The sequence below is a fragment of the Oryzias melastigma genome, linkage group LG15, assembly GCF_002922805.2.
Source record: "Oryzias melastigma strain HK-1 linkage group LG15, ASM292280v2, whole genome shotgun sequence".
In the NCBI taxonomy this organism is placed as follows: Eukaryota; Metazoa; Chordata; class Actinopteri; order Beloniformes; family Adrianichthyidae; genus Oryzias; species Oryzias melastigma.
The window spans coordinates 8914434-8938888 of NC_050526.1; the positions used below are offsets into that span (position 1 = coordinate 8914434).

Sequence of the window (24455 nt, forward strand, 5' to 3'; positions counted from 1 at the left end):
CAGGTGTTAAAGGGTTAACCACCTTCTCAGCAACTGTAGAACTTGTTTGTAATACGCTACGTTAGCCACATTAGAAGCGTTAGCTATCTAAGCAACTATACCTGTGTTTGCAACTATGCAACTTCCAACTTTATTAGTAAGACTTAAAAAAGAAAAGAACTCTCCAACACAGCTACATGTTAGCCACATTAGCATATTCACAATAAAAGCCAACCTTGTTTAGAAGAAACAGACCGATACCTCTGGAGCAAACATGTATGTGATGCTAACTCCAAATCTTGTTTGTAAAATGTTAAAAAAAAAACAATTTGACACTGTTACATGTTAGCAAATTCACAAAAATACCCAGTCATATATATGATATAAAAGGTAATCCCTATATATTACTCCATAAAAGACCCTGCAGATTATTAGGTACGCTATTGTTTTTTGTTTTTTTTTCAAAATCCAGTCATCTAGACCATCAAAAATGTATATATGTACCAGCACAGTCTGGTCTTGTGATCATATTTAATCTATGAAATGTTTGATTATAATCAGGCTTTGATACTATTAATAACAATAAAGATATGTTTCACTGCTGAATTGGTTGTTTGCTGTATCACTGACTTGAAATGAGGAGACTTGTTTTTTTTTAACACTTTATCATCAGGATTAGAGTTCAGCTAAGATCTTTTAAATACAAAAACAGTTTCCAGCTTCACAACTCAGTGCAGCATGGTCTCAGATCAAACGAACAACATAATGCAATAAGTTAATAAGCATTATCCATTTCCATTATGCACAAATATCATGCATATGCATCAACTTAATCACTTTATTAGTTTCATCTTATTAAAATAATGCATAACTGTTAAAGAAAATCCATTAAGTAATCACCATTTGTAATAAAATAAACAATCTGTACAAAACGTTTTAGCACAAAGTTTACATATATATCAGAAAAGGACAAGTAAAAAAATAAATATTTTATGTACAATCACACAATCCATTCCAAAGTTATCGTCACTGCAAAGAGAAAGCAAACGGCAAAACATTAAACGTTAGTACGAACAATGATGTTAGCGTGTCTACGCTTCACAACAGCTTAGCTTACTTTATTCCAACATCCTGGTACGGGTAAGCCATCGTCTCCCTAGCAACAAAACAAAAACAAAATATTTCAGTCAAAACGGAAAATTCTTTAAAACATGCTGAATCATGCAAAACACCACAGAATATTTTTTTTAACAGACACACTACAGACTGACAAAACATTCTTTGGCCGAAAAGGCTTTTATCCAAATATGACGTCAGTTTCCCAATTTTATTCATGACAGCATAAATGATACTATTTTTTTTCTTTAACATTGCCAATCAGAGTTTTTCTGTTACTACTCACTTCAGAGACTGAGCTTTTATCGTTTATAGACTCAACTATTATAATGCTCTTTTATCTGGTCTTCCAAAGCCGTCTGTTCACAGATTCCAGCTGGTCCACAATTCAGCTGCACAAGTTTAAACTAATACCAGGAAGAGAGTCCACATCACTCCTGTCAGCTTCAGGGTTGATTTGAAGACTCTCCTACCACGATTTGAATACAGAAATACTCAGAAATGCAGTTTTGATTTGAATTATGTCTTCCAACAACTGAGATGCTACATGTTAATTGTAAAATCCTTCCAGTGGTCTTTTTGTTATGATTATTCTGTTTTTAGCCAAAAACAAAAATCCTGTGTCGTTTTTTTTTTAAGACATATCTTCTGCAGGGTAGCAGGAACTCAAAAGAAATTTACCTCCGAGTCGGTTAGCCTCAGCTGATTTCCCATAAACCCTTTGTTTACACCATTTTCCACTAGCTTACAGCTCCTCAAAAGCCCAGGCTAACATTAGCTTAGCAAAAAATCAGAGAGAAGTTCGAACCAGATGTTAGCTTAGAAGGGAAGAATGCAGATGTAACTATATCTATTTGTCAGCCAGTTAATGCGTCAGAATTGTAGCAGAGAAAGAAGATTTTGGCGCGGCCATGGCAGCTGCTACATCACAAACCGGGGCTTTTCAATCCCCAGATTCAAATGCAATTTGAATAAAGAAATATTTAGAAATTAAGTTTTAATCTTGAATTATTTTATATAAGTCCTACAACATGAGAAAAATGCTACAAGAACATGTTAAAAAGTCCTTTAGTCTATAAAGTTGCTTTACAAATACAGCAACTGATTGATTGATTGATGATGCTGTAGAGACTGTGCATGTAAACATTAATGCAATGGAGAGAAGAGAATAAGCACAGAGATCTGGATGCTCCTTTAAACCTTTAAAGGTTGCAGTTCTTAAAGAAAATCTGACTCTACATTTTATGTGATGAAACTAGTGCTGTCAATCGAGTTAAAAATGTTTTCCCGTTCTGCATATTCCATCAGGGGTCGCCACAGCCTCTGTGCAGGTAATTTGGCAGAGGCAGACTCAAGTCCCCTTGTAGCTACATAGCTAGGCAATAGTGAGAAAGGTCTTGTCTTAAGATGCATTCCCACCTAACGCGAATCGCACGGCAGAGGCAGCCAGTGTCAATGTTAAATCAATGGAACAGGCGCCCTCTGAGGCACATTGAAGTCACGCAGCGCGATCTGAGCGACCAGCGAGAATCAGGCAGCGCAACCAAAATTCTAATATTTGAAGTTTGACATGTCGCCACGTCGCATTAGCCAATCAGGAACTCAGCTTTGGGCATGTGACGTTTTCCGTGACTTTTGCTCCCACGGAGGAGCTCACGCGCTCGATATGCCGGCAGACAGAGAGGCGCTGTGGGGTGCAGAGGCTGCCGGTTCATTCATGCCTCATCAAAACATTAGAAACAAGAAATGGAAAAAGGTCTCCTTATTTAACTTTTTTCCCCTCAGGTTCATACGAGACAGTCAGCCTTTAAGATCAGCCTCAGAGACACAGAAACACTGTGGAAGTGGCTGTCATACAGACACAGCCCCTGTTACGGGAAATATTTTAATATAATCATATAAACTCAAACATGGAGACTGATTACTGATGTTTTTGTAGAACTCTCCACAATAACTAAACGGGATGTATTTCTCAACATCCTCTGTGTCTTCATACGATCTAATTGAGATATCTACAGACAGTTCTTATAGCATCATCTTAAAAACATTAGCTGGTAGCTCCTCCCACACGCAGCATCAAACTCAGGAACACATTTTTTTGACAGGCGACAACCAGCGAATTTGTTGAGGGGGTGGCACGAGAATTCGGTGTGAACGCACCTTTAGGGACCACTGGACGAAGCTCATCGCGCTCCATGGAAGCAAACCAAGGTTTGTGGTCTTTAGGTGAGATTTACCGGAGTTAATAAGAAAAATAATCAGGTAGTGTTTAAGTAATGCATTCAGAAACCACGTTAGAATAATTCCAGACTGTTTTAGGCTAAATTTAAAAAACTAAAATCCTACTACAAGTATATGTACTGAAGATGGCATACTTCTTAAAACAATAATATTTTTTATTTTTTTTTCTTGTCATAAACTTGATAAGTTATTGTTTTGTTTGTGAATCATTGTGGAAAGTAAAAAAAAACACTCTAAAACCCTTTTTTCTGCCCATGGATAGCATTTTGTGTGTAGACTGGAAAGATCTCTGAAAGGTTAGACTGGACATATCCGGACTAAACAACTTGGATGATGCAACATATACCAAGAATACTATCATTATTCTGCATGTAAATGACATATGCTACTAACAGTGACCAATCACCGTGAAAAAATTTAAAAAAAGAGAACTATGTACATTTTTACTCTTTTCTCTCTGTTTAAAGTCTTACAGTTCAAACCTTCATAGAAATAATAGTCCAGTATTTTAGATAACAAAGATCTGATCGTGATCCAAGATAAATGTAAATCCAAAAGCTGAAGGCATTCTGCATACAAGACATGGCACAGAGGAGACAAGGCCAATCAGCCAATCAGAACGCAGAACACAGTGCGCCGTGTACAGATGAGCAATCAAAGGAATTTGTGAAAGAGGTGAACCGCGATATAAGGAGGGAACACTGTTATTTTAATAATTTACTAGGTTTTAGTGTGTAGGTTTAGCATTATTATTTAGTTAGTATAAAAAAGAAAAAAAAAATCTTAATCTAGCAAAAATGTTATTAGTTAACTGTAGAGTATTTGTGATTTGAATGATCTTTGATCCCAGAGAAACAGGAAAACCTCTATCGTTTTCAGCAAACAGCTAACAACTAATATAAACTCCCATGGACTCGTGTGGCTTTCTGTTTTAGTGACAGCAACTTAGTAAGATCTGTTAGACGTATAATTAGGGGCAAGACAGACATGCTGGAAAAAGTGAAGGGAAAGGGCACCATACCACAGCGCACGGGGCATCCAGCCCATCCAGGCCAGGAACGCCCGGTTCACCTTTCACCCCTTTTAAGCCATGGACTCCCTGTTTATGAAATCAGCTGTTTAAAATCCTTTTCCTGCAGATCCTGAGCAGCTGAGCTTCGTTGTCCAGCGCTCTCCAGCTGGTGAGGTTTCCTAAGCATGCAGGTAACCTGGGCCCAACAGGAACCATGCTCACTACGGTGGCAGCTTCCCTTTGTGTCAGTCTACTGAACCCAAGCAGTTACATACCGCAGTCTTAGAGGGTTTTAGGCGTGGAGCAAACATTTGTTTAAAAGAACCAAAGAAGACCAACTTCTGAAATGGATATGAGCCCTAATGTTTGTTAAAAAATGAGGAAATCACTGATGTAGTTGTCCGGTTCCTGTCGCTCTCTTCCTGTGAAAAAAGAGACACCTAAAGCAGAGAGATGGCTGATTGTTTACCATTATTGTTAACATAGCCCTCCTTAAAAAATGTTTTTCTTTTGTCCCCAAACCGTTTTGACGGATCAGCCAAAAGCTCTGCCATAGGTTTATGAAGAACAGTAAACCCCAGAGCCAAAAGGAAGTCAGTACTTTGCTTTTATTGTTTTCTGGTCAAAGTATTCCTTCCCTTTGACTCTTGGTCTCCTACATGAAACCACTGACATACCAACGGACAAGGGGCATCTAATCCAGGTGCTCCTTGGTCTCCCTTATCCCCTTTGGCCCCCCTGCCGCCTTTCTTGCCCCTCTCTCCCTGCAAACAACAGCGTATTAAAAAACGATTTAATTCTAAAAAAGGCATCCTCCTCCGTGAATGGACAATAATGTTCTCATACAACGCTCATCTATTTTTAAAGACATGTCATTTAGACAGAGAAGTATTTGAATGCATTCAAATGAATTTCCCCCACTAATAAAAGTGAAAAAGAGCATGTGCATCAATATAGTGGAAAGGGAAGGTTAGTAGAGGGAGTTAGGGAGGAGAGGTCAAAGGTTAAGGCGGTTGGTGAAGATTGTTTCTCACTAAGTAACCTGTAAACTGCAGAGCTGTATCAAGAATGTTGGAGTTCATTATGATGGTGCTGTCACAGTAAATTCTGTCAGTGGGACTAAAGAATGTTCTATTTTATATAAATGTATTGAATTCAATGATTTTTACATGGATCAACAAAATAATTGTCAGATCAAAACGCTGCAACAAGCAGATTTTTAAATAAAACATTTCCTGTATTAACTAATAAAGGAATCAAATTGTATCAATAAATGAATTATTTAATAATCACCATTATCCAAGTGTTATCCAAATTCTCCTGTTACCTGAAAAAGGTGCTGAAGTCAAACAACATAGTTCAAAATTACCTATTTAAAGACCATCAGATCATCTTTTGATCTAATTTCAAAGCGCTCCCAGAGGTCTCTTATGATTTGAAAAAAAAATCAACAATTTTTAGGACATAGTTTCTGCAGAGCAGCAGAATTTTATGAGAAATTCACCTCCAACATGTGGTTGGGACTGTTGGTGGGGGTAACCCCTCCCCACTTCCCATCATTCCTTTGTTTACATTCTCTCCAACTAGCTTACAGCCCCTCACAACTCCAATCTAACATCACCAGTGCAACAAAAACGGTGAGTAATATTGGAACTATGCAGCCGTACAGGTTTGATCCAGATTCCAGATCAGACGAAAACAAAGACGTTCATGGATCTATTTGTCTGTAAGTGGATGATCAGAATGGCGAGGAGCAGCTTGTGGCCAGAGAGTCCTAGTTAGTGGCGGCACCTGACATCATCGGGCTGAAGCACAAATGATGAAATTGATCCTGACCCAAAAAGTGTTCTGAATTGTAAGAAAATTATTAATTCTATTAAAGTGTAAAGGGTAACCAAACAGGAACATTGGAGGTCGACTCCGCCCACAGCCGAAATGTGAAAATCCAGTCAGAGGGGTGGGGCTTGGGAACAGGACTGTTATCATTACTGGAGCTGAAGATCATAAGGTGGGACTTAAATGGTTTGACCAATTACAAAATTGGTAGTCTTAGTTTTCAGGCTTTGTTTATTTGTTTTCTTTAGTTAGTTTTGGTTAGGCAGCCATTATCAGGAGCTGCTGACTCTGACGGTCGACATGTCTGAGTCAGCAGTCTTCATGACTTATTTTATGTTTGGTCAAGGAGCCTCCATGGAGATAAAAGAGACATGTGGATCTGGAGCCGCAGGCTGCAAACCCCTGGACTAAACTTTCAAGAATTAAACAAGTTTATTTTAATTTGTCAAAAATGTAGTAATGATCAACAGACAGCACGTTTAAAGCCTAAAAAAGTGGATTTAGGATTTGGTTACCCTTTAAAATAGGAAAACCCACAATTGTTAGGGCCGCCAGTTAAAATAAAGTTTGTTTTTAAATGATATGAGGAGACTTCTGGTTCAGGTTGACAGCAGGTTCTCTTGTGTGAACCACCCAGTGTGCTTTCTATGTCACAAGCTTTTGTTAAACAGCATTTTTTGTCCACTTTTTTGTTTTTCTTTCATTTGTGTGAACAAAAATCCTCATAATTGTACCAATAGATTGAGAAGTAATTCTTTCAATTAAAAGAACATGGTTTACCTCTTCAAGCTTGATTTCCAATAAGTAAAACTTCCACCACTGCATCATAACAAAATGTGTAACTAAATTCACTCCGTTCCTAATTTACATTCTAGTTTGACAATAAAGAATACCATTGTTTTGTGAAATAAGAAGAATATCAAACTGCAGTTTACAGGTCATTTAACGGAATCTTGGTTCACCAACGTCAAAGATTGTAAGGCTCCAAACTGAAAAATTACACACCGTTTCAAAGATTTACAATCCAATTTGATCTAAGCTCTGTAGGAGGGGGGGTTGAAGGGACTTGCAGGGAAAGGCAGTGTTTAGTAGAGAGGGAGTGGTAAAAGGGAAAATAATTAAGGCAGGTCTACATTAGAATGCAGGAGGAGGTTTGTAAGAGGGAGAGAGGGCAACCCCTCCAGTAAAAAGAGCCACAGGCCATAGAACAAGGTGGAGGGAGGGAAAAGGGAATAGGAAGACCTGCGGAAACAGAGAAGACAGGACAGAGTGAAAACACCAACACTACTGTACAGCTTTGACTTCAGCACGTTCAACCGGACGCCGTCTGAGGCTGACGGACTGAACCCAGTTGAATGTGCCGAGAGAGAGCTCATGGAAAAGGATGGCTTAATACATGGGAGAGGAAATATTAAAAGTGTCACAGGTTAATGGGATGGAGGCAAACATTCTCTACAGGTCAAGGTGTGTGCACATACAACATTATTCACAGAGTCCTGGAGAATAGAAACATTTTGACATTGTTTTGCAGGGCTGTTTCATCTTCAGTTGACAAACACTTGAATGTTGATGAATTTGGTTAAATGAATAGTTAATATCTGGAAAAGACAGTCTGAGTAGCCATGACCTCCACCATGTCTGAAAAATTCACGTCATTTCCATTTTGAGTGAAGGACTGATGGTGGAGCGTTCTCCAAAATATTCATGGCTTTTCATGAGATGAAGTTTGTTTTGAAGTGCAGCAATAACTGTCATCTTCTAATCAAAGCCACTGCAAAACAAATCATTTGCCTGATAAAGACGGCAAAACACATTTTGACGTGATGTATTCATATTCATGCACAGTATCAAAGAGAACGTCTGTTTGGGATGTGCATCTCCTTAAGTCTCGAGAGCATCTTTGAAGCTGACCCAGTCCGCTGGGGTCGCCCCCACAGGGCAGACCTGAACACTGACCTGACCTGTGGGACAACGGTCAACAACTACAACACAGTGGCTGCTAAAACTCATGACTATGTACATCAGTAGTTCATTAACAGCATCGTGTCTGTCTTTGTGCTGTGGAGTGTCTTACCCGGTTTCCTTTGGGTCCAAGTAATCCCTAAAAATACAGACGAGGGAGGATGTTATGGTCTTATATCACATATAAAGAATGCACAGTTTCAAGCATTTTTTTCAAGCATTTCTTAGCCTTTTTGTAGTTTTATGCCTTTTATTGGATTATTTTTCCATTTTTGGGTCCTTCAGCACCAACTTTTCATTATGAATTTAAATACTATACATCTGAACATCTTTGATCTATTGTGACAGTAGTACCAGTGGTCTTTTAATGAGGATGATGCTGTTTTTTGCCTAAATAAAAAAGGTCCTGCGTCGTTTTCTAGACTAATTAGGACCAATCCCTGCTTACCGACGACTTCTGCCTCCGGATGATGACGTCCATATTGGAAAAAAATGGCGACTGAAGTTATGTTAGAAAGTGTTTGTGCAACTATGATAATAATAATAATAAATACTCTGTTACTTTTGTCACTGTTATTATTTGACGTTTATTAACCCCATCACGACTGACTTTAATTCAGGTTTTGACCCATGATGATGTGGAATGCACCACAAACCAAGTGGAGCACATTTCTGTTACACTGATGTCCCTCTGGGTTCTTGTGGGTTAAAAATATTCTTCCCTTCAAGGTGATGCTAAAATAAGTGGAGTCCTGCTTGATTTAATAGTACATTGCCAATTACCACCATATGGCATGAAGGAGTTAAAGAGCTTAAAAATGAGTAAATTTAGTGATTTTGAAGTTTTGACCAAGTCAGCATTTATTTAGTCATAAGACTTTAGATTTTTCTGTAATCTCCTGTTTTTTTGTCCTGTTTGGAGTGTTTAGAGTGACTTACCGGGCTGCCTTGTGGTCCTGCTGGTCCTGGTAATCCTGATTCTCCCCTTTCACCCTGCAGTGAAGGATTTTTCAGTCAATCGTTCAGAACTATCTGATCATTTTAAAGACTGAGTGATGCTGGCTGACTCACCCGCTCCCCCTTTGGTCCTGCTGGCCCGGGCATACCCGCTGGTCCCATTAGACCCTTTAAAAAAACAGACAGACATATTATTGACATACCTGGAAGCCAGTGCAAGCAGAGCAGGAAGAGGAAATATCAACAAACTGTGTCAAATCAGTAAATCAACAAGCGGTGTGGTAGACATAAAAGAGCTTTAAGGGGACAACGAGCTTGTTGACCTACTGATCACACTGTTAAAAAAGAGGAAAGTGAAATAAATGCAAACAGTGTCTGTAAAATTCGAATCTGAAGTAGAAACTTTACAACTGGAGCATTTATATCATGTAAATTGCAGCATGGAGAGGAGCCATCCAGATAAACTATCACTGATTTCATGCATGAAAGACGCGTCTGCATGCTCCTTTCTGTCGTTCTGGGAGCCGGTTTGCTCTGCAGCCCTCGGCTGACGCAGGATCAGGACAGAAGAAACAGCTGAGACAGGACTGAGGACTGAGCTTTTACACTAACCCAAAATCATCAGGGAAAATGGGTTGGACCTTTTATGAGTAAAATTCAGAGCAAAATTAGGTAATTACTCTTTTTTGTCTCGGTAAATTTTACCTACAAAACTGAACAACAGAACCTGTGGTAAGATGCTGTATCATTTTAGGTTTGAAGAATCTTAAAGTCTGTGATCCAAAGAGGCTCAGGTTCTTTATGCTGACAACTGTCATGCTTCTTCACAGCAGATATGAAGCTGTGTTCTGGTTTTATGTTCTGAGATGACTTTAAAGTGTAACCAACCTCTAAATTAACTTTTTTTTATCTGTTGACCTCTATAAATGGGGCTTTAAAATTGCTGTCTGTTGGTCATTGCCAATTTCTTGAAAAATTCAAATAAACTATTTAATTCTTGAAAATATAGTAAAAAAATGTTTGGGTGCTACCTCCTACAGGTTAAATCGGGTATTACAGTTGAATTTTGTGATTGGTCAAACCATTTAAGTCCCTCGTCATGATCTGCAGCTCCAGTAATGAAAACAGTCCTGTTCCCAAGCCCCACCTCTCTGGATTTTCACATTTTGGCTGTGGGCGGAGTCAGCCTTCAACTTCCCTGTTTGGTTCCCTTTTAAGTTTTACTTTTCAAAGATAAGGTAAGTCACCAGACTTTTAAAGGTGAAAACACCTCAGATTTTGCTCTGAACTGTCTGGGATGATCGCTTCTGCAAAGACTGCAAACCAGTTTGGAAATGGAACTTGAAGGCTTTGGAAGCCTAAATGGCAGTAATGCCATTGTTCCATGTACTTCTGGTGAACCTGTTGATTTGCGATACAACACTCCTGATTACCAAGATTCAACATGCAGTGGAGATCAGATCATTCCTTATCAATGACTTTTACTGATGCTGGGAAATATTTGTTGAAATAAAAACCTTCATCTACTGGATTTTTTTATCTTACATTTATCGTTTTTCTATTCTATGGCCCGATCCGAATTCTTCCCTTCTCCCTTCCCCTCCAGTTATGTGTAAGCGTGTCCGGAAAATGAATTTCTTAAATCTGATCCTCCAAACAAAGGGATCAAAGTCCTCTGTCAAAAGGTTAACCGTGTCGCGCTGAGAAGGTCTTTTCTTCCCTTTGGCGCGCTCTGAAGCACAGACGTTTATGCTTAAATGTAAGTTTACTTTATGTTGTAGCGTGACCTTTTTAAAGTTATAAAACTGCTGTTGTTATGTATATCCAAGTGATGGAAGCTCCGCGTTAACGCTAGCATACCGGTGATTATTGATGACGTCATCAACAAAAGTAACGTCCGAAATATTAGACAATATTTTTTCACAACTCTGTTTGGGGGGCGAAATGAAGGGGAAGGGAGAAGGGGAGGATTCAGATTGGGCTTTACACTACAATTTCAATTTCAATTTTCAATGTTGGCAATACTTTTGAAAGTTATAACGGCTCCTTGAGAGTCTCTTCAGAGCTCGACCGTCCTGTCCTCCCAGAGCCAACTCAGCAAAGAAATGCATCAAGAAAGAGAAGCTGTCAGGACAAGCAGACGAATGAGACACCGAGCAGGAAGCAGCAGCAGCAGGGGTGAAGAGGACGAGGACAGGAAGGGGTTAGGGAACCAGAACTGGACATTTGAGCCACTCACCACTGGACCTGGTCTGCCGTCTAACCCATGAGCCCCCTGCATAGCGTCGTACAGTTAGACAGTAGAGGTGATGGGGAGAATAGTGGGAGAGTGGGGGTTTAGGTGGGGGGGAAAGGGGTGGTAGGGAGGTGAGTCAAGCTGTGACATCAACAACACATTCAGATGATGACAAATGGGGGGTGGAAGTGGTGAAGCTGGAGTGAGTGACATGAACACATGGATGGACGTGATCACTGGGCATCGTCATGGTAACACGCCATGCATTTAAAAACCGCCTTCTGCATCACCTGTGAGGGTGGAGGCGATGCACTAGACACAGTCACTTTCACTTTCAATTGGGTTTCATACAAATGCTGGTCGGTTTCAGGATCGCAGAGCTCCTCTGTGGTCTTAAATTTATAGGACCTCGCATGTCTTCACAATGTTCATGGACAAATGTTTTTAATGTTCTTTTCAGCTAATTTTATAAAAGCATGAATGTCTCAAGGCATTATTAGAAAATCAAATCCTGTTTAGATACAAAATCCTGATCACATTTGTCAGTCACAGGGTTTTATTGTGAAAAATTGGTTTTATTTTGAAAATAAACCAGATTTTCTCATGTATATTGATGTAACTTCCTGACGCGGATCGCTCAAGGCTCGCGCACAAAATAGACCAGACGCCGAAACAATCCGCTGCACGGCGCAGGCTCGAAGGGAACGCAATGCGCCTGGTATGAGCCACAACATAGGTTAACAAGGGCGGCGAATGGAGCGGCCCCTGTTCCGCGGCGCCTCCGCGGCCAGTGTGAACCCGGCGTTTAAGTTTGGGGTTCTGTTCACGGAAAGTCCTCTGTAGTCCACAGTGAGAAGCACCTCCAGCAGAAGTGTAACCATATGTTACCATCTGAAGTTTTACAGTGTCAGTACAGAACACATTTTCTTAAATGTCAATAGGGATTGTAGAGACTTAGTAAAGAAACAAAACTAATCAAAGGTGAAGAAAACCTCGGAAACTTCTGAATTGATAAGCTGGGCCCACAGTAACATTTCTGAAATAAATAAATTAGGGGTTTACTCAACACCAATAATTAGTTTGTGAATTTACATTTTAATATGTAACCCTTGAGCTACTCTAAGCATGTTGACATTAACAGTGGGGTCACCTGGACCCCAATAGACAGGAAGTACATGTTGGCTTCAAGACGCCAAAATCCCATAGACTTCTATAGAGAAATAAACATCTATGAACAATAAAAAGGCAGGAATATTATTACAGAATAAATCAACTTGAACCTTAAATAACTTTCAATATTTTACTCTCCATGAAATTATATTCTGTCAAAATGATGCGAGTTAAATATAAGAGCAAGATAACATCGGGTGATTAATAACAATAAAATAAAAAGATCTGGAGGGCCTGATAGAATTACCCAGAGGGCCAAATCCGGCCCCCGGGCCTTGACTTTGACACGAGTTTTAGAGGAAATAACAATTTACTTTTTTATTCTCTCGCAGCTGAGATGTTTTCCATCATTGTTTAACAGGTTTTTTTCTGTTTGTAACAGTAAAAAGTGTGATCTAGAGTCAGCACCACTGCTTACTTATGACGGTAAAAGGAAACAAAGTATTTTATCTGAAGAAAACAGTTTAGTATGCAGTACATCGAAGAGCAGTCGTCTTCATCATTTTATCAAAATATTGATTTGATCATTTCTCATTTGACCAAAACATGAAGAAACTGAAGGTTTTATTTACTTATTGATTTATTTTAAATTCTGGTGAACCTGCTTTATATCTTTCTAATAGGAACATTCATTCCCTTGAGTTCTTTATCAAAAAGTGTTAACTGCAGTTAACTACAATTGTGACTTATCACTTTAATAGGTGCTAAGCATCAAAAATAATAAAGTCTGGGTTTATATCTACAATCATATTTGTCACCAAAAAGTAAATAAAAAATCAAATAGAATTTGAACTGAGTTGATGATTCAGAAACAGAGAAAACATTGTTGTATTGAATCTGAAGTGTCTGGTAAACCTGGAAACACTGAGATGAAATGCAGGGCCATGTTCAAGCTCATTGTGAAATGTTGTGAAATGAAACATCAGACAGAAACAGAAACAGTAAAGAACACTCACAGGGAGCCCAAGATGGCCTCTGTCTCCTTTGTCGCCCTTCTGACCCGACGCTCCCTTCTCTCCTTTGATTCCTATGCCCGGTTCTCCCTACAACAGACTGGATCTCTCAGCAACATATTTACGGACAGAACAGCGATGCAGACACATAAGGAAAGACATAAATGTTGCAGCTTAAAGAGACGGAAACAAACCTTTGGTCCTGAGGCTCCCTGTGATCCCTAAATAGAGCAAAAACAGCAAAATGAGGATCATCACCTGCTGCATATCTGCAGATCAGTGTGTCCACTGACACACAGGACCAGAAGATTAAAATAAATCTTCTTTGTTATGGTTAAAAAAAAGGTTAAAACAACTGTAAAAACTGAACTTGTGTATTTAAGTACTTGGTCGTGTTCTACTTACTGCAGGGCCGACTGGTCCTGGAGGTCCAGGAGGCCCTGGAGGGCCGTAGATCTAGACACAAACATTTTAAATAATAATAAGAATGATGCCACATTTAGAACAGGATTACTCCTAATAACATATATTTTCTGATCTGGTGCTGTAATGACAAAGAGATAAATTGCATCTGTGTTCTTCTGACATACCATTTCTGACCTTCCTCCAACTCCTGCTTCACCTTTGGGACCCTGTGACAACAAGGCGGTAAAGACACAGAAAAACAAAGTTTTGAGCAAATTGTTCATTCAGGCATCAGAATAAATACATTCACTTGAATTTGACATAATAAAATGCAACTGTAATTTTGGAATTGGTAGAAAGTTTTCAAAAAGTGACTTAAAAAATCTTCTACACAGTTCCTTATTACAGTCGAGCTCCAAGGAAACGTTAGTGTCCCGGGACGGGATTAGAAGAACCTGAACAGACTCTTGAGCAAACCCGTGATTGGTTGATGTCACTCTTTGAAAAAAGAACTGCAGGCAGGTCTGAGAATCCTACAAATTCATTCATGAAACCACACTGCGCTGGTCAGACATCATCATCATGGCATGTCAAGTTGGCCTTCTTGTGCAACTCCGTCTGTCAATCACCTTGTGGTATTTGGCAGGAGTTTGCGGACTGACTGAATCGTGGACTCATTACGGTGTGGTACAGAGAGTGGTTGTATTTCTGTCCATCTGATGTCCATAAATCTGTGCCATGTTGCAGAGCAGAGATGATATTTGACTTTCTTTTGTGGAATTTCAGTTCAAGTTACATGTCTGGATCCTGCAGACAGCAGCAGTGGTTTGGCTAATGTAGCCCTGATTTTCCTTACTCCAGCATAACAGTTTCAGAAAGCGCTACCTCAAGGCTTGAAGGTCACACTCTGCTTGGTCAGCAGTGGTTTCAAGTTTTGGCTTGAGAGTTTTTGACATGTAATAAATCCTAAACATTTAAACAAACATATGATTCACTGCTAATACTTCACATGTCAAGCTTTCTCAGGTTACATCTGTATTTGTAAGAAGTTTCAAACAGCAGCTGAGTTAGATTGTCTGTTTGTTAAACAAAAAGAGGAGTAAGTCCTTGTATGGACCTCTCAACTTAAGGAGCCACTCCAATGGAAATCATGTTTTTGGTGTTTTTATTATATTCTTAAATTCTCAATTTATAAAAAATAATCTCAAAGTACTGCATATCTAAGGTTTTCTTTATTCATATCACTGTGATTTAGGAGCAGACGAGAAATGCAGTTTAAAAGGATCATGTAGATAATGATCTCCCCGCTCCATTCTTTTTTTTTATTGTGCATCCGCTTACAGACAAATAGATCCATGAACGTCTTTGTTTTCCTCGTCTGAGCTGGAATCTGGATCAGAACTATACGGCTGGACAGAACCTAAACTGTTCACCATTTTTTTTGCCCCGCTTATGTTAGGTTGGAGTTATGTATGGAGTGATTTTTGTTTCTTTACTTTGCCCTTTTTTGGACAAAGAATGTGATGTATATTCTTATCACTGTTCAGGATAAAAGACACTGAGACCAATGCAGCCTGAGGAGCACCACTGCGTACCGTTGTGCCAGGTAATCCAACAGGGCCAGGGGCCCCTGCAGCCCCCTTTTCACCTGTAGGGCCATCTAAACCCTACAGAACAAGGAAGTAGAAAGAGACGTCACAATCAGCAGGGCAGAGATGAAAGAGCATCACTGAGTCCAGTGATAGTCTTTCATCTCTACATAGAAAGGAAAAAGAAGACAGAGAAAAACTGTATATGAGTATATCTCAATGTTACTTTAAACAAACGGCACAGAGAGTAAAATTATTCATTTTAGTTTCTTTAAAATGTTCATTGTCCTGAAGTTTTGTACCTTACTAACCAAAACATTTTCATGCCATCACATATTGATGTTTGGATAAGGACTCTTCTGCATCAAAAGTCGACATCCGGTTTATCAAACCAGGACTGGTCCAGTACCCAAATCCAGAACCGGTTTGCATCTGGTACCAGACGCACATTGGTCCTCGGGATGCATCCAGTACCGCTATCCAAACCTGGTACCAGTACCCTAATCTTAACCCGGTACCGGAGGGCTCCGTCCGAAGGGCTGTGGACCAGGGGTGAAAGTAAGCCGGGGCGGTCCGGAGCGGCGTTCCGGTAAAAGAATTAAAGGCAGAACGTCGCTCCGGCTGCAGAGATCTGCTGGACGGTTTTGGTTGCACAAAACATGTCAGAAGCCGCGATCATTTAATAAAAGAGAATTAAAAAAAATTGACACTCGAGATGTGAGGAAGCGGCGCTCTCTCTCTCTCCTGGTCTGTGCTCTCTTGGTTCTGTAACAACACATCCTCATTACCGGGTCGTCGGTTCAGGTCTCTGTTTCACTTTTTGATTGTCCCCAACTCGTCTTTTTTTACGTACTGGCTGTTCCCAATAAATCACAGGTCCCCAATTTGCGGACCGCAAACCAGAACTGGTCCAGTACCAGGTTGCGGAGCACACCGTTACCCTAACCTGGGCCCCGCTCGCGTCTGGTTTGTTTCCTGCGCCGCATCTGGTACTGCGTCTCTGCCCGGTTCACGTCTGGTACCGATTTGTTCCCTGTGCCACCCGTGTCTGGTACCGCGTCCAGTAACGGTTTGGGTCCAGTACCACGTCTGGTATCGATTCGGGTATGGTACAGCGTCTGGTACTGCGTCCGGTGTCAGACTAGGGTACTGGTACTGAGTCCCGAGGGGTGCGGACCCTTGATTTTACCTGTTTTATATATTTATTATGTTTTCCACATAAGACAAGACAAACAATACAAACAATAACCACCCACTCCCACCACCCTGCCCCCATTCTGCTGCCAACAATTATACCAGTTATAATTACATCATTGCATTATGATATATATACACATGTATGCAGACATAAAATAAATACATAAAAAATATTAAAAAAAGATAGGATATAGTAGTTAAATAACTAGCAAGGAAAAAGAAAGAAAAGAGTAAATAAAATACCAGAAGACAACAACAATGTTGAAAGGTCATTCTATCACTTTTGTAGATGGGTGGTTAAAAAAAGTTAAGAAGGGTTCCCATACTAAGTTGGATTTTTGTTCAGAAGATCTTAATGTGTATCTCATTTTCTCAAGTTTTAAATGAAATAATACATCTTTAATCCAGGGTGAAACTGTGGGTGGAGCAGCGTCCTTCCATTTGAGGAGAATAAGACGATGTGCTAGGAGAGTTGAAAAAACAATAATCTTCTGACCCCTTCAAGGGACCCTTGATTTTACGTACAGCCAGCACATCAAAAAAGGAGGAGTTTGGGATGCCCAAATCGTGATGCGGAGGGGTCTTTAACCAAACCTAAAAATGTGACGAGTTGGGACTGTGTTGTCTGTGAACACGTCCTATGGCGTGCATTGTAAAAAAGTAAATTATTTCAAAGAAAAAGTAAATAAAAAGTCCATGCAGAGAAAGGTGAATCAGATGTTTAAGAAGAAGATCCAAAGTGAGGATGAAGATGTTCAGGCCAAATCTTCACCAGACACGAGGACCATCAAGCACAGGTGACTGTTCTATGCTGCCAGATTCAATCTGGACAAAAAAAACAAAATGAATGGATCTTTGCCAAGAATTGAATGCTCAGAAATGCCTCAGTGTCAAAGATATTGAATTATCTGGGTGGTGGTGTGGGAGGGTGGTACCGGTTTAACAAAAAACCTACTTTCACCCATGATTTTACGTCAAAAAACGATGAGTTGGGGACACCCAACATCAAAAAGTGACTTTAACCCAACGTCAATATTTGACGACTTGGAGATGAGGACGTGTTGTTCTAACCACATGGTTTCAGTTGTAGTTGATGTGATATGACACACAGAGACATAAGCACCAAATAAAAAGAGCAAACTAAGCTCTGAAAATTATAATAAATCCAGCTGCAAGTGTTCAAAGTGTCTGCAGATTTTCTAAACGTATTATAATCCAAATCAATAAAAAACAAGTTGAGCTGCTTGTGGTCTTTCACCAGATACCATGATGGTAGCCACAGGTCTTCTGGGTAATGCCATTTCTAACATGTGATGTAAAACAAACAGCACTCACAGGGGCTCCAGATGGACCCATGTCCCCCTTGGGTCCTGTTAAGCCAATGACACCCCTCTCTCCTCTGGGACCTTCAGGACCAGCTGGACCCATTGGACCAGGCTCTCCGGGCTTCCCTCGAGGTCCCTGAAATCACATGACATAAAGCAACTTCCATTAACTGACCTTCAAAAGTAGGAAAACAAAGACCAGAGGTTCTACTTTGTATGGTACCAAACAGATTTGAATCCTTGTCTCTTATTCTGCAGTATGCTATGAAATGACTGTTTTAGTTCATTTGAGTACACAGTTACATCTGTGTACCATTGTTTTTCTCAGTTTAAAAAAAGCTTGTATGAACAATAAGGACATAAACTGTTCATTTTGGCAAAATATTATAAAAAGAGCAACAGCAGCTCAGTCCACATCAGGAATTATAGATTTATGTTATTTCAATTGGGACTGCTGTATACAAAGATGAACAAACATTCCTCTACACAGTCTTATGACTTTATATACAGCTGTCCTGAACTCCTAATGGACCACAAAAAGAGACATGCAGACCATTAACATGCACGCATTTTTAACAACACTACTTTTATTTAAACATATCCCAAACTGGTGTCCTTTTAGTACGATTAGAAAAAAATGTATACATGAAAATGGTGAAAATAATAAAAAACGACTTAGTTTACTGATCAACTTGCAACAAGCAATTTATTGAATTCATATTTTATTTTCTCATTTCCTTTTCTCATCAACATTTTTCATTTGTAAATTGATTTATTTGTTGTTGTTTTTGCAAACTGTCACTGCCCAGGTGTCTTTCCTAATATGATCAGTGGTCAGATTGATGAAAGTTGACATCTGGCTAATAATAATGAGAACAATCTTTATGAAATGACAAACTGTTACCTTCTCTCCATCCACTCCTGGAGCACCTGGTAGCCCGACTTCACCCTGAAGATGCAAAAAGATGAAATGACCAACTGCAGAATAGTGTGGAGGGTCTGGAGGGAGTGAAGATAAAACTTTCCAACTCATAATCAAAGTTTTACTGTGATATCTGTACCACTCTGGTGGGATTTTATATTTACTAAACATTGAATTATAAATAATTTCTACCTTGGTACCAGGCACACCAGATGGTCCTGGTGGTCCAGGCAATCCAGGGGGACCCTAGAACAAAATTTCATATTTGTCATCCCAGCATCGTCTCTGTAGCACAATAATGTGTATCTTAGCATAACAAAACCCTGCCTGGACAGACTCACCATCAGCGGTATGTTTCGGATGTCCTGTGAAAAAGAAAAATGATGTTTTTGCTTAGTGATTTTCTTTCTCTGCGTGGGACAAAACGATAACAGTCACAATCACATACATTTTCACTGCTCTGGATTTCAGCTCGTCCTGGCTCTCCAGCTGGGCCTGGGGGACCCTGACAGGGTTAAAAAGACAGTCAAAGAGTTAGGAAAAGTATGCACAATATTTCTTAGTGTTCCTGTGATTTTATATTTTATTTTTTGGTACAAACTAGTCTTCTGAGACACCTACCTTTTGTCCATCTGGACCTTCTGGCCCTGCATCACCCTGGCAAGGAAATAAACATGGTCATTAAACTGCCCTATCATTAGTTTTTACTTTTTTGAAGCCTTTGTCTCACCTTATCACCTTTGTCACCCTACGAACAAAAGAATATCTCCGTAAATACCTTCAAAAAGTCTGAACATTTTCATAGGTAATCTGTATGGGTGAAGAAGTACTACTACACATCCAGCTCTCTTTACCTTGGGTCCCATGGGACCTGGCAGTCCTGCAGAACCTGGCTCTCCTTTTATTCCCTGAGGCAAAGCTCCCGGCTCCCCTTTCTCCCCCTACATGCAAACAGACAACATGCTTAACCAGTTAACCTGACACAATGGTTCCTAACTCTTTTCTATGAATTATAAAATTTGACTGGAAACCAGAAGATAAAAGTCGCATAAAAGCAAACATTTGGATCAGCTACTTAAGTACAGTTTTTAATAGGGCTGGGTTAATAAAATCGATTAATCGATTTAAGCTTAATAGATCAATAATCGATTCATAAGAATATAAATTGATTTAGCACATAAAGCTAAAGTCTGCTAGCTTGATGCTAATGTTTAACCTAATTTCTTATAGGACGGCTAATGCTAACGCTCGGTCCACCTAAACATACATTGTTGACTAAATTAACATCTTTATAAACTCACAGTCAGGAATTTCTAAACATATTTTAAACAAATATTTTTAAAGTAACCATTTGTGTTCTAAAACACAGTTTTTCCTCATTCTTTCTTCGTCTGGAATAAGGTGTACTTCTATAGCGCGATCGCCACCTAGTGGTCAAACTGAAACGTCCTCCAGGAGAAGCAGAACAATGTTTACATGTTAATGATCTGAACATTTTAGTTAGAACTTCTCCTTTAGAGAATCCATGTAACTCTGGATGATATTAACAATCTCATTATTTCACTGATACATTTACAGTATGTCAACTGGATCAGATTCATTTAAATATATTCAAAACAGATAATAGATTATTAATGTATTTCTAAATATCAAACTTAAAATTGAATTGAATTAAAGAATTGAAAGAATACAACAAATTGGAATCGAATAGATTTAGGCTCTGGTGAATCAAATTGTTTCTGGAAATTATAATCAATCTGCCCACAGAGAAAAAATATGGCGCTCAAAAATAAATAGCCGGAAGTCCCTCCCCCTGCCGGAGTCGGCCGCAAAAAAAAAAAAAAAAAAAAAAAACATCATTTGCGCTCGAAATCATTAGCCGGAAGTCTTCGACCACAACTCCTCATTTTAAGGTTTCAGCATTTTTTCTCTTTGAAGTAACTTAACTGCTTACGTGATCAGCTGATTCTCAGAGAAACAAAACTGCATTTTGACGGCTTTTTATCAGAGGTAAACGGGTGTATTTATACAAAACTAAACACTTGTTAATACTGAATTGAAAGAAATAAAATGATTCAAGTTTTCTGTCCCATTTGAAGCTCATCTTCAAACTAAACTGTTACAGTTAGATTATTCACATTTAAAAGCTTAAAAGTTGATAGTTCTGAAAATATTTCAAAATTTCGTTTTTGAAAAGGTTTCCTAAAGTTAATGAATTTTTTACTTACGCAACCAGCTAAAGTTGCTAAATTTCCGCTTCCGGCTAGACATTGATTTTGGCGCCATCTTGGATGTGACCAGAGGCCCCTCCCTTAAAGGAAGGTAGTAGAGCACTATAGAAGTATATGTCATTTACCATTTGTCTTCTGTATTATCACATTTCAATAATAAAGTTGATCATTAATCACCTGATGAAATGTTTCACTGTTGTCCAGTTTTATGTAATGGTTAATCATGAACACCAAATTAGACTTTTCTTCCTCAACGACTAAATCCTTTCATTTAATATGTTTTAACAAAAGAGTTGAGATTTATCTCCAAAGATTTTCCACTTTTACACATTTTCCCATTGAAACCAGATTTAAAGACCAGAGATGTACTTCAAAGGCCCATTGGTTATTGATTGTGGATGTTTAAACTAGTTATGTTAATTATTAGAAAACATGTTCCATCACAGCAAAAACACAAAAACATGCTGGTAGATTGAGACATGAAGAGGTTAAAGTGAAAGGGACTGACTGAAGTCTTTGGTGGTGCACTGTATTCTGAACTATTCACCCCCGAGTCATCCTGAACACATGTAACAAGTCAAACAAGTAAAAAACACACCACTTCCCACATTTACAAGCCACGTCCTGCTTCATGACCTCCATCAATCTATCGTTTTCATCAGCTTCCTCCTGGGACAACGTTAAATCACCAACCGACCCTACAGGCCTGCTTTTTGACGGAAGAAAGCTGATGAAAACCCAAACAAGGTGAGCGTGCAAACTCCAGTGGATTCAGCAGACGCACACAGACCCAGACGTTTTTGGATGCTCATTCCATTGCGGTCCTACCCTGTAGCCTCTTTTGCCAGGAATGCCAGGTATACCAGAGATTCCAGGCTGGCCCTTCGTCACAGAGGGAAGACGTTACTGCCCACTGAGCTTAAAGACTCACGACGTATCTATCAAAGCGCTGAAAAGGAAGTTTACCTTCAGCCCCGGGGGACCCGGGAAACCTGGCTCTCCCTACAACACCCGAGAAAGAATCATTAAAAAAAAATCAAGGGGTTAAAAGAGATAAAACCAAAGATTACAATTGTTAAAAATATCATGCACACAAAAAATGTGCATGAACTGTCGAATCTTTGAGCTGACCTCAACTTTTACTTGTTTCAATTGATCTGTGCAGATAGTAACAAGGTTTGACCCAACAACCTCAAAACTACCACAAACCCCCGAACCGCAGATAAATACAGCTTCTAAATAGCAGCAGAGAGAGTTTTATGTTTATGCACAAATGTAAAATAAACCAACAGGCAAAATGTAAACGACAAATTAAATGTAAAGACAAAGAGAAGAAAACAAATAACAGAAACTGTGTTTTCCATATTTTAAACTGCTAACATCTGAGATCATCCATCCATTTTCTTGTCCGCTTTGTCCCTTTCGGGGTCGCGGGGGTGCGGGAGCCTAACCCGGCTACTTATGGGCGAAGGCGGGGTACACCCTGGACAGGTCGCCAGTCTGTCACAGGGCCTCAATCACACATCCACTCTCACATTCACACCTAGGGGCAATTTAGAGTCACCAATGAACCTATGAAGCATGTTTTTGGACGGTGGGAGGAAGCCGGAGTCCCCGGTGAAAACCCACGCATGCACGGGGAGAACATGCAAACTCCACACAGAAAGGTCCCAGCCGGGATTTGAACCGGGGCCTTCTCGCTGTGAGGCAAGAGCGCTAACCACTGCGCCACCGTGCAGCCCCCATCTGAGATCACCAAGTACAAATATTCAGACCTCAAACTTCAGGCCTTCCCTGTCTGTGGTTCAGTACCAAGCAGCCCTCGGACCAGTACTGGTTCGCGTAAAAAAAAAAAAAAAAAACTATTTGGGGACACCCAAAATATCAAAAGCTGACACAGAGGGGGACCAAACCATACGTCCACATATGACCAGATTGCAGAGAGAATCTGTTTGTTCTCCAACCAACCTGCCATTGAAGCTCCTTACGGGCTAAACACACCTGATCAGGTAATCAGCAGCAGATGAGGCAGGATTTCTGAAAGACTCACTCCAATGACAATTGTGTTTTGGGTATTTTTAACATGTTCTTGTATCATTTTTCTCTTGATGAAGAACATGTATATAAGGAAAATGAAGCATTTCTGAGTATTTCTTTATTTAAATCGCTGTGAATCAGGAGCAGATGAAAAAAGGGGATCAGAGTGGATGACAGCTCTGGAGGCCTGCAGTCTCAGACCCCGGCCGTAGTCTGTCTTCTATGTTTTAACATCTTTCTTTGGCATTTGTGTCTCATATTTGAAGGTAAAGCTCAAGACTTCAAGTGAATTTGTCCTTTCTGCAGAGGCTGCTGGGAAATCTTTTTTTCGCTTTTTTTTGTTTGTTCTGCAGCCAAAATTGTTGAAGTCCGTTCTATGTGAAAAAAACAAGCATCTATGAAGAATTCTAGAGAGTGGATGATCCCTATCCTGGTCATGCTGATAAAAACGGTTGAAACTGGGATAAATAAATATGAAAAATATGAAACGAGATGTAATGCCATGAAGCCAAGCTACAGTTCGATTATCTCTTATATACGAACAAGTGTGCAGATTGGGACTAATGTGTGTACCAGAACCCCCCCCAGAGGATTTTACATGACAGAAATCATCAAATGAGACTGGTCTGTTTTAAGTCTGCTCCTGCAGCTGCTCCTGAAGATTGAGAGGGTTGATACTAGGAGCTACTGTTTGCGATCCACCGCACAGAGAGATTTATCTCTTAGCGGGATGGTTTCTGCGTACGACAAGGTTGTTGGTTTTGTGCGATGACACAGGGAACAGATTTCCCTGAGCTGACAAAAGCTCAAACTCCTCAGGCAACCATTCATCAACACTAACGGATCCGCCTGCAGAATCACTTCAGATGCCTAAAGGCCATTTCCCAGCAATCCACATGAATGAACAAAGCTTTGACTTTTTCTCATGTCTTTCATCTGACTGAACTGCTAAATGTAAAAAACACACAAATGTAGGTGGAGCTGGTAGAAAGATACATGTCTTTATCCACACACAGATTGGTTTAGAGTTGTGCAGTGTGAATGAAAGTTAATCATCAAGCCAACGTGATTCAGATGAACTGAATGCAAACCAGAGAAACCTGAAGGTCAGAGGAAGTAAATGAAATTAATCAATCAATCAATACTTCAAAACCTTTTTGATTTTACTTGTTGATGTTTGACTCATGTGATTAGTTTAGTTGTAATTTTGTTTATGGTTGACTTGTGTTCATATTACGTCACATCACGTACCTCTTTAATGATTATGTGATCATAAGTTGTAAAATA

The 24455-nt window shown here is 39.6% G+C and overlaps 1 protein-coding gene across 8 annotated transcripts in view; it reads right to left on the minus strand.

The window, feature by feature from the left end:
* col13a1 (collagen, type XIII, alpha 1) overlaps positions 1–24455 on the minus strand; it is a 140801-nt gene that overhangs the window by 6812 nt on the left and 109534 nt on the right. For 6 of the 8 annotated variants that reach the window (XM_024296974.2, XM_024296973.2, XM_024296976.2 and 3 more), the window contains exons 21-41: positions 22098–22133; positions 21960–22013; positions 19755–19841; positions 19631–19648; positions 19522–19557; positions 19349–19405; positions 19242–19265; positions 19093–19146; positions 18883–18927; positions 17989–18114; positions 15463–15534; positions 14053–14094; positions 13868–13918; positions 13657–13683; positions 13466–13552; positions 11343–11378; positions 9218–9271; positions 9086–9139; positions 8259–8285; positions 5026–5112; positions 1097–1135 (exon numbers count right to left, since the gene is read on the minus strand). In XM_024296974.2, the coding sequence (XP_024152742.1) occupies positions 1097–1135; positions 5026–5112; positions 8259–8285; positions 9086–9139; positions 9218–9271; positions 11343–11378; positions 13466–13552; positions 13657–13683; positions 13868–13918; positions 14053–14094; positions 15463–15534; positions 17989–18114; positions 18883–18927; positions 19093–19146; positions 19242–19265; positions 19349–19405; positions 19522–19557; positions 19631–19648; positions 19755–19841; positions 21960–22013; positions 22098–22133 (1113 nt within the window). The remainder of the gene's footprint in view (positions 1–1096; positions 1136–5025; positions 5113–8258; positions 8286–9085; positions 9140–9217; positions 9272–11342; positions 11379–13465; positions 13553–13656; positions 13684–13867; positions 13919–14052; positions 14095–15462; positions 15535–17988; positions 18115–18882; positions 18928–19092; positions 19147–19241; positions 19266–19348; positions 19406–19521; positions 19558–19630; positions 19649–19754; positions 19842–21959; positions 22014–22097; positions 22134–24455) is intronic. The other 2 variants (XM_024296977.2, XM_036215416.1) reach the window with 2 other exon arrangements.